The sequence below is a fragment of the Cynara cardunculus genome (assembly GCF_001531365.2).
Source record: "Cynara cardunculus var. scolymus isolate 2C chromosome LG 6, CcrdV1, whole genome shotgun sequence".
NCBI lineage: Eukaryota > Viridiplantae > Streptophyta > Magnoliopsida > Asterales > Asteraceae > Cynara > Cynara cardunculus.
Window position 1 is genome coordinate 4,549,041 of NC_037533.1, and position 9,747 is coordinate 4,558,787.

General features: G+C 36.2%; 1 protein-coding gene across 2 annotated transcripts in view; it reads left to right on the top strand.

The window, feature by feature from the left end:
• Positions 1-9,466, top strand: part of LOC112514324 (PH, RCC1 and FYVE domains-containing protein 1-like) — a 26,539-nt gene extending 17,073 nt beyond the window's left edge. For both annotated transcript variants that reach the window (XM_025120734.1, XM_025120735.1), the window contains 4 exons: positions 3,817-5,889; positions 5,980-6,126; positions 7,194-7,654; positions 9,159-9,466. In XM_025120734.1, the coding sequence (XP_024976502.1) occupies positions 3,817-5,889; positions 5,980-6,126; positions 7,194-7,654; positions 9,159-9,312 (2,835 nt within the window). In that variant the 3' untranslated portion in view covers positions 9,313-9,466. The remainder of the gene's footprint in view (positions 1-3,816; positions 5,890-5,979; positions 6,127-7,193; positions 7,655-9,158) is intronic.
• The last annotated feature ends 281 nt before the right edge of the window (positions 9,467-9,747 follow it).

Here is a 9,747-nt window from a genome sequence, read left to right on the forward strand (position 1 = left end):
CATTCCCAAGCCATATCTCCATTGACGCATTTTGTACCCGCGTCTGATGAAGTAGTAGTAGTAATCGGGGTCACAGATGCCCTTGAAGATTGACCCCCTTCTCTACTTTCCATTGCTTTTTTTAGTAATTAAGTTCTTAGTTCTAAGTTCTAACTAAGACAAATAAGAATAATCAAGTGAGTGGGTGGGTGATAGTAAGACCTGGAGGCTGGAAGCTGGATTACAGTTGCTGTCGCTGTCAAAGAGTCGATTACAGTTGCTGGCTTGCTGCAACCTGGTAAGCAGAGGAGATCGAGAAGTTGAAGACTTGAAGTCGAAGTCTGAAGAAGAAGTCGAAGTCTGAAGACTGAAGTTGAAGTCGAAGTGTGAAGAAGAAGTCGAGACTCTGAAGTTGAACGTGAAGAAGTCGAAGTCTAAAGAAAGAAGAAGACGTTGTGGAACTATTTTAAGATTCAGACCTAGTTTAATTATCAGCCCAAAAACTTTGGCCCATGGAATAACAAATTTAAGTTATCAGCCCAAAAAATTAGGCCCATGAAATAACAAAATAAGTTATCAGCCCAAATTTTTAAACCTTGTAAAATCGGTATATCAGACCGATTTTTACCTCAAAATATCGCTAAAAATCGCTAAATATCGCCGATAATATCGTTCTCGATATTTTGACCGATATTTGAGTTCCGATATTTTTTTACGAGCGATATCCGATATATCGCCGATATATCGACGATATATCGCGATATTAACAGCATAGAGAAATTTCATCATTGTATTCATGTTATTCTGTTAGTGAGTATATTTATTGATGAATATATTATATCTGCTTCGACGACTGTATTGTGTTATGCAGATGAGTATATTCCATCAATGAATATACCTTATGGTGCTGTTTGTTTTTTCAAAACAAATCTCTTGTTAACCTCTTAAGTCTTACAAGATAAGAGGTTGGACTAATAAGACCGTTTGTTTTTTCTGCTAAAACCTCTAACCATCCTCTTATTGAATAAGAGGTAAACCACATTAAGAGGGAAACAAACAGCCCCTTATTGTCCTCTTACCTTCTTCCTCTTATCCAAACATGATCCTGGTTTAATGGACCATCCATCACCCGTTCGCATTCGTAGAGAAAAACATGAAACCCACCTCCACTTTTGAGTTTTGATTTCATATTGCCCACCAAGATTTTGAAAAAAATATATTTTTCTTTTGTGTTTCGAGTTTATAAAAAATAAAAATGAGTAATAAATGTGTACATTTTCATAAACCAAATTCATTTGTAAAATTTTATACGCAATAGTTATAAAAATGTAAAATGACGTTGGTTGTTTATAATTTACTTTCAGACATTTATTAGTTTACAAAAACAAACAATCTAATTAGTTGTGCTTCCAGAATTCACTGCCACTTCTTATTAATAAGAAGTGATATAGGACTTCGGACTTCAACACCTCTTAAAAAACAAATGACACCTATGTGAACTTCATTAATGTATATGATTCACCAAATCAGTACATTCATTGATGAATATACATCATATGAACTTCATTATGGACGTTACTATATGATGCACAAATGAATCCCCTCTTGTGTAGCTTCTAACTCAAGTCTAAACGACCCAAGAATGTCAAACTATATATATTTGACAAGATATAAAGATCACTTTCAAAAAGCTAAAATTTTTGTTGTTTGATTATGAGTATGGTTTTATGATATTAGATAATATTTATAAGTTTATTGTCTATTTCAAAGAGACCAATTATATAGAGTTAAAAGTAATACGCCAAAACCATTGGTTAACTACTAGTTGTAACTTTGCCTTCGTCTTAAAAAAATTAAAAGTTAACCAATCTATCTTAAAAGAGCCCTCCAAAAACCTCAATCTCATGAGAATAGGCAGAGGTTAGTATTAAATCAGTCAAGGAGATCAGTCGGCAGTAAAACATTGATGATAAGGAAACAAATTACGGAAGTAGGTAAGGGATGATTATGTGTTCGGGGATACATGAGGAGTAAGCATGGACAAAAGGAGTAAGCATGGACAAACTGTATACGGTTTCTTTCCTTGCATTGCTGTCATAGTTGTAGTCAAACGATCCTTTCTTCTTACCCTCTGTTTCTTTCTTCTATTTCAAAGAAAGTTTCTCCATTTTTTTTGGAAATTAAGCTCATAAAGGCCTTCTCGTCGTTATAAGAAATTCAACAGTGAGTATACACTACTAATACATAGGACCCGGAAAAAACCCTGTTATAGAAAACCGGAAAAATATAACGTTTTGGGTGGCAAATTAAAAAGAATAAAATGCTTGTTTTTTTGGTATAATTTGTTTGATTCATTTTATTATAATTTATATATTTTTTATTTAAAAATAAGGGGTAATCTATTGTAGTTTTAAAAATATAGTTTTATTTATATGTAATTTGGGAAGGGTGTTTTTTAATGATTTTTGTGCCATTTTTAACTGAAAAAAGTCGTTTTATGAGAGTCATAAGATTTAACAGGTTGGGTGGTTGAGATAGGTTCCCATGTCTCAAAATAATTGTGGTTCTCATATGATCCCAACTCTCGCTCTCTCTCTATATAGAGAGGTTCATTTGAAAACCACAAATATTTTGAGAACCAGAGGACCAATCATGGCCATCCAATGCATTTAATCCTACAACTCTTGTTTAAATGAACATTTTAATTAAAAAGGGCACAAAGGTAATTTAACCACCTTTGTCATCTCATTCGTTCTCGTGTTAAGTCACTTTCATTTTCTGTCACCCTATATAGCCTACATTCAATTGTAATAGGACTTTCAACCACTGTTGTTTCTTACATGGCTTCTGAAGCTCGTTGTCATTTCAACGACTCTTGTTTCTTATAACTAATATCCATCAATCTCTTCTTCTTTGTATGAAACTGGACCAAATAATTAATATATCCTTCTTATATTCGCTAATTGTATATACTCATTGCATCTTTTGTGTGATCGTGTCCTTATCATTAACCTGAAGTAGCATTTCATGTGCTTTGTTTTCTGGCTTAATTGAGGGCCCTTAGATGGCTAAGTGTTCATCTAAACATCAATGATTTATTAACGCACTGCATAGTTTCATGAGTCAGCACTATATCATTGCCAAAAAGCATTACCATGGTAGTTCATTTTGTATATTTTAGGATACAATTAAAGCTGCGCCCATACAAACTCTTCCACATTCCTGCTGCCCCTGATTTGAGAGTTACGATGAAGGGAGATGCACCCCTGTTACTTTAGATAATCTGTTTTATCCTAAAATATGATTTTGATTCGATCATGGATCTCCATTGTTTATAAATAATACTCTTGTTTGTTGGTGATCTAAAACCACTTATCATATTCCCAATTTAAGTTCGAGAATTATTTGGGCTATTATTATGTTACATTTTTAGTTTTTTTTATCATATTTAATCTTTTCTTGTAATATAAAATTGTTTTGGTTTTGTTATCATATTAAATTGGATTTTATTTTCAAATAGTTGTGGCACTTGTACTTCAAAAAAAATTAAAAATTAAATTTGAGACAACTAATAGGACATGCCTTCAAAATTATATTTGAGGTTTATAATTGTGTCATAGGGTTCAATGGAAATAAAATTCTTCTTGTATCACATTATGAATTCTCAAAAGTATTTGTGGTTACTCTCTTTGATATTTGCTTCTCTTCATGGGTTGAGGTTATATATATTTTTGTTACCCAAGTTAAAACTCAGTTATTAATATGCATTCTTGCTATGATATATAGCCTCATGTGATTTCCTATTCTCATTTTTTCTTGTTGACCAATCGATACCAGGATAATAAAGATTTAACATCAAACAGTGCAAGTGACGGTTCAGTTGGTGCTCCACGAGATTTTAGCTCCCCAGACGCTTCTATTAGCTCAAATTCAAATACTTCTCCTATGAACTATCATCCAGAAAATTCTGCTAATATCGAGAGGTCACATGCAGCTTTGGACCAAACAAATATGCAAGTCAAAGGATTTGGTTCCGATGCTTTTAGGGTTAGTGTTTCTAGTGCACCAAGTACCTCTAGTCATGGATCAGCCCAAGACGACTATGATGCTTTAAGGGATGTGTATATATGGGGGGAGGTAATCTGCGATAATATTGTCAAGTTGGGTCCTGATAGAAATGCTAATCCTCTGAGCACAAGAGCTGATGTGCTTCTACCTAGGCCATTAGAATCCAATCTAGTTTTGGATGTGAATCATATAGCATGTGGAGTGAGACATGCTGCCCTTGTCACTAGGCAAGGCGAAGTATTTACATGGGGTGAGGAATCTGGAGGAAGGCTTGGTCATGGGTTTGAAAAAGATGTTACCCAACCTCGTTTAGTCGAGTCTTTGGCTGTTTCCAATGTTGATTTTGTTGCATGCGGTGAGTTCCACACTTGTGCTGTCACACTTTCTGGCGAGCTTTACACATGGGGAGACGGCACACATCATGCTGGGCTTCTTGGGCATGGTACAAATGTCAGTCACTGGATACCTAAGAGAATTGGTGATCCCCTTGAGGGACTTAAAGTTGCATCCGTAACGTGTGGTCCATGGCATACCGCTTTCATAACATCAACTGGGCAACTCTTTACCTTTGGGGATGGGACATTTGGTGTTTTGGGTCATGGAGATCGGGAAAATGTCTCATGCCCAAGGGAGGTGGAATCTCTATTAGGATTGAGGACAATTGCTGTTGCCTGTGGTGTATGGCACACAGCTGCTGTAGTGGAGGTAATTGTAACACGCTCTAGTTCGGGTGTTTCATCTGGAAAATTATTTACTTGGGGTGATGGGGATAAAAACCGTCTTGGTCATGGAGACAGAGAACCTCGCCTTAAGCCTACATGCATCCCAGCACTTATTGATTACAATTTTCATAAAGTTGCTTGTGGGCATAGCTTGACTGTAGGTTTGACCACATCAAGACATGTTTTTACCATGGGCAGCACTGTTTATGGTCAACTCGGGAATTCTGAGTGTGATGGAAAGCTACCTTGCTTAGTAGAAGATAAACTAGCGGGGGAGGCTGTTGAAGAGATTGCTTGTGGTGCGTACCATGTGGCAGTATTGACCTCTAGAAATGAAGTATACACATGGGGAAAGGGTGCTAATGGGAGATTAGGCCATGGAGACATCGAAGACCGTAAAACACCAACTTTAGTCGAAGCATTGAAAGATAGACATGTTAAGTATATATCTTGTGGTTCAAACTATACAGCAGCAATATGTCTTCACAAATGGGTTTCTGGTACCGAGCAATCTCAATGCTCGTCTTGTAGACAAGCTTTTGGGTTCACTAGAAAGAGGCACAACTGCTATAACTGTGGACTCGTGCACTGTCATTCATGCAGTTCAAAGAAAGCTTTAAGAGCTGCATTGGCTCCTAATCCTAGCAAACTACACCGAGTTTGTGATTCCTGTTTCGTTAAATTAAACAAGATGGCAGAAGCTGGTGTCAGTAACAGACGGAATGTCATGCCTCGTCTCTCTGGTGATAGATTGGATAAAGCTGAAATGAGATTAGCATCTAATCAGGATTTAATTAAGCTGTTAGATAACAAAGCGGCCAGACAACAAGGGAAGAAAGCTGATCTTGGTCGTTCTTCTCAAGCTACTTCCTTGTTACAGCTTAAAGACGTTGTATTGGCTACTGGTGGTGATTTCCGTTATATGGTTCCGAAACCAATTCTTACTCAATCTGGTGTTAATTCCAGGTCTGTTTCACCTTTCTCAAGGAAACCAAGTCCTCCACGTTCGGCAACACCCATTCCTACAACATCAGGACTTTCTTTCTCTAAAAATGTTGCTGATAGTTTAAAGAGAACAAATGATCTCTTGAATCAAGAAGTTGTTAATTTACTTGGCCAGGTAGATCTCAATATTTTAAAAAAAGGGTGTGTTTTGTTTTGTTTAGAGATGCTGTTCTCTTAAAAACTGGTTATGGTGGATCTTGTTCAGGTTAACAGCCTTAGACATCAATGTGAAATGCAAGAAGCAGAGCTTCAAAAATCAAGAAAACAAGCTCAGGAAGCAATGGTATTGGCTGCAGAGGAATCTGCTAAATGTAATGCTGCCAAAGATGTGATAAAATCTCTTACTTCACAGGTACTTACTTGTCAAATTATATTCGAGTTAAAAGCTTTCTTGCAAGTTGCAACCTATCTTGATGGTAAAAGTGCACTGTAAGAATTATTTATGAAAACAAGGATTTCTTGGAGTTATTTTATGACAACAAATTATAGGCTCCCTTGCTTATGTAACTTGCCTCACTTACATCAAGTTAAATCCCGATATATTCTCTCACTTTTAAAAGTTGTACCATGACAATGGAACATTTGAGAATTGAAAACATCTAAAATGTACAAAACTTAGTACACTTTTAAAAAATACCAACACTTGGTATTTTAATTTAAAAAAAAAAAAAAATTATTTTTGATAAGTTTTAACTAATATTTTTTTTTATTTGTTGGTAATAGTTTTTTAAATATTGTTAACCTTAATTCTGCTTACCCATTCAAACATTTGTCAGTTTAAAAAACAGTCTTATTGATTCTGCTTTCAGAATTCAACACCACCTCTTATCAATAATAAGTGAAATAAGACTTAGGGGCCGTTTACCTAAATGCTTACCCGATAAGCGCTTATCGTTAAGAGTCAACACTAGAATTTATTTTATCGGGTAAGATTGTAGTACATCAAAACGTATCTTATGCAACAATTTACTTGGTAAGCGCTTACTCGGGTAAGAGTCGTCACCCTCATTTACCGGGTAAGACACTCCATTCTTATCATCGCTCTTACCGGGTAAGATTCTTGCCCCTTGCCATGTTCATCCGGTAAGGAAAATTGCCCAGTAAGTACTTACCGGGTAAGCGTTTAGTAAACGGCCTCTTACTTCAGCACCTTGTTAAAAAACAAACATCACTTTAGAAGTAGCTCTATTGGTTCATGGAAAGAGAAAATATTAAAGCAGAACATATAATTGCTTTTTTACTAAATATACTTTGCTGAAATTCTGAAATGAAGATTAGTGAATTCAAAATTTCAGCTTTCAGGCTATACTACCAATGATTCTGATTTATCTTTTTTATAATTGATGTTGGGATTAAAGAATTTTTCCCTGTATTACAAATATGAACTTGTACCTTAAGGGCTATTCATATGTATTGCAGCTTAAGGATATGGCGGAGAGATTGCCAGCTGGGACGTATGACCTTGACAGCATCAAGCTACCAAACGGTCTGGATCCCAATTGCACTTCTGATACAACAAATGGAGAGAATGAATCAAGATCTAATACTTGTTACCTCATCTCTCCATCGTCTACTTCTATCAACAAAACATTCACTGAAAACAAGGAACCACCTATACGGACCACCTCTAATGGGAATGATGGCTATTCAGATGCTGCCAGATCTCTTAATGGCACAGCGGTAGAAATGGAAAACAAGTATTTACAAAGGGAGGATAACGGGTTCAAACCTAGAAATCCAGTGGTGCCTAGTAGTAGCAGTAGTAGTAATGCAACGGATCAAGTTGAGGCTGAATGGATCGAACAGTATGAGCCTGGTGTCTACATAACACTTGTGGCTCTCCGTGATGGAACTAGAGATCTCAAAAGAGTGCGTTTCAGGTATATAAATACACGTACTCTCTTTCTTGATTGATTTACTAAAATGACAAACCAATGCTCTTCATGAAATACTCCCTCCGTCCCATTTCTATTTTAGTTTGCCTTAATATAAATGTCCACTTTCAAAAATAAGTCCCTACTTTCCAATTCTACCCTTAATTATGGATGGAGAAACTCATTACTCCACTTCACGAAGTTCAAGACAAAGGAATAAAAAAGACTYTCTCTATGGCCTCCTCGTTTTGAGACATTATGGCTTTGGGGTCGACCCCGGTAACAAAGAAGGAATCCATAAAAWCTTAGGATCCGACACCATGATAAAATACTACCGTCATGATTAGACCATGTTCCTGAGATTTGATAAAAGAAAGGTGCATTTGCGAATATTGATTGCATAAGCTAGCCAGCCCTCTTCTTGCTTCCATCCGCCTATTACTGTTAGGTTAGGTGGGCCGACCTTAGGCTTGACAGCTAGAAGCTTTGTTTCTTTGTTCTCTTATTTGGATTGAAAGAGAAAAAACTTCCCTTTCTTTCAAGTTGGGTTTCCAGGGTGTGCTTTGCATTACGGGTGTGGTGAGTGGCATAGCTAGCGGCATAGAAGCCGACTCGGCATCAGCGGCTTCGAGGCGCAGCCCCCCCCTCCCCCCCCCTGCCAGCCGGCTACCTCCTCGTGTTCGTAGCTCGATCGGAGGCCAAGACTGGTCCGGCGGAAAAACTCATTACTCTATTGTCAAGGGTAAAATTGTCATCTAATTAATTGAAAGATGTACTTATTGGGTATTTCTAAAACTGTGTATGCATTTTGGGATGGAGGGATTAACGCATTTGGTATGCCCGTGTATCATTCTCCTTGTCCCGTAAACGTTACAACAGACAGACAATCTACTGTAGTAAAAGTGTTCCTAAAATTCTACTTCCTCTGCCCCCAAAATAAATTTCCATTTTCCACGGTGAAAAATGCAGTGTGTAGAAATAAGTAATTATTACATTTTAATAAAAAAAATGACAATTTTACCCTTAGCATTAGAGAGTAATTAATTGCTTCATCTCATAATTAAGGATAGAATTGAAAATAGGTATTTTTTTTAAAGTGGACACTTATTTTGAATCAAACTTTAACTAAAATAGAAACGTGAAGTATTTAGGGGACTAAACTAAAACCATCATGTAAATATCCCATAATGGAATGAGGTAGCCAGAAATAATATACATATTGTTGGAGGGTTACTTGGAAGTGAAAAAAGAAGTTAAAACCTTGTTTGTTCAGCACTAAATTCGTATAGCTTATTGGGGTTTTTTTTCCTTTTTCTGATTATGTCTCTTATATTTCTTTTTTAGTCACCATCGTCTTAGTTTTTATAAAAAATGACTAGTTTATTAATGAACATCTGGTTTTTACCAAACAATTTGTCGTTTTAGTAAAATATCTGTATTTTATTACCATTTATGGGAAGTAATATATTTCCAAAATTGTTAAAAAGATAAAGTTGGTGATATGGTGCAGTCGTAGGAGATTCGGGGAGCACCAAGCGGAAACATGGTGGTCAGAAAATCGTGAAAAGGTTTACGAGAGATATAATGTGCGAGGGTTGGATAATAAGTCAACGGTCTCTTCTTCTCGAAGGTCAGGCGAATCTGTAGCAGCACCAACACAGTAGCAGAAACACCATCCAGATATGGCTGAAAGAAAGAAAAGCAAGACAATTCTTTTTAATTTCATTCCCCTGCCTTTCTATTGTTATTTTTAGAGGCTTCACGTTAATACAAATATTGTGCTGTAGTGTACATAAACTTCATTTATTAAATATTATAAATTATATATTAAATATTATAAATTATATATCTATTTAACCACCAACCATCCAACATACTTATCAGGGAAATTGACCAAAAATAGACATTTATCACTCTTAAATTGGTCTCTTAGCCGTTCCTCTCCTAGATTTACCTAAATGTCTCTATCTTCGCAAGTTCCATGTCCGTCACTTGCAGACCTAGCTAAAAGACAAAAAAATTATCAGATTTGATCCATGTCCGTGATTGCTACAGCCAGGTTCAACAATTTGAATTTTTTTGTCTTTTGGTTGGGCGGA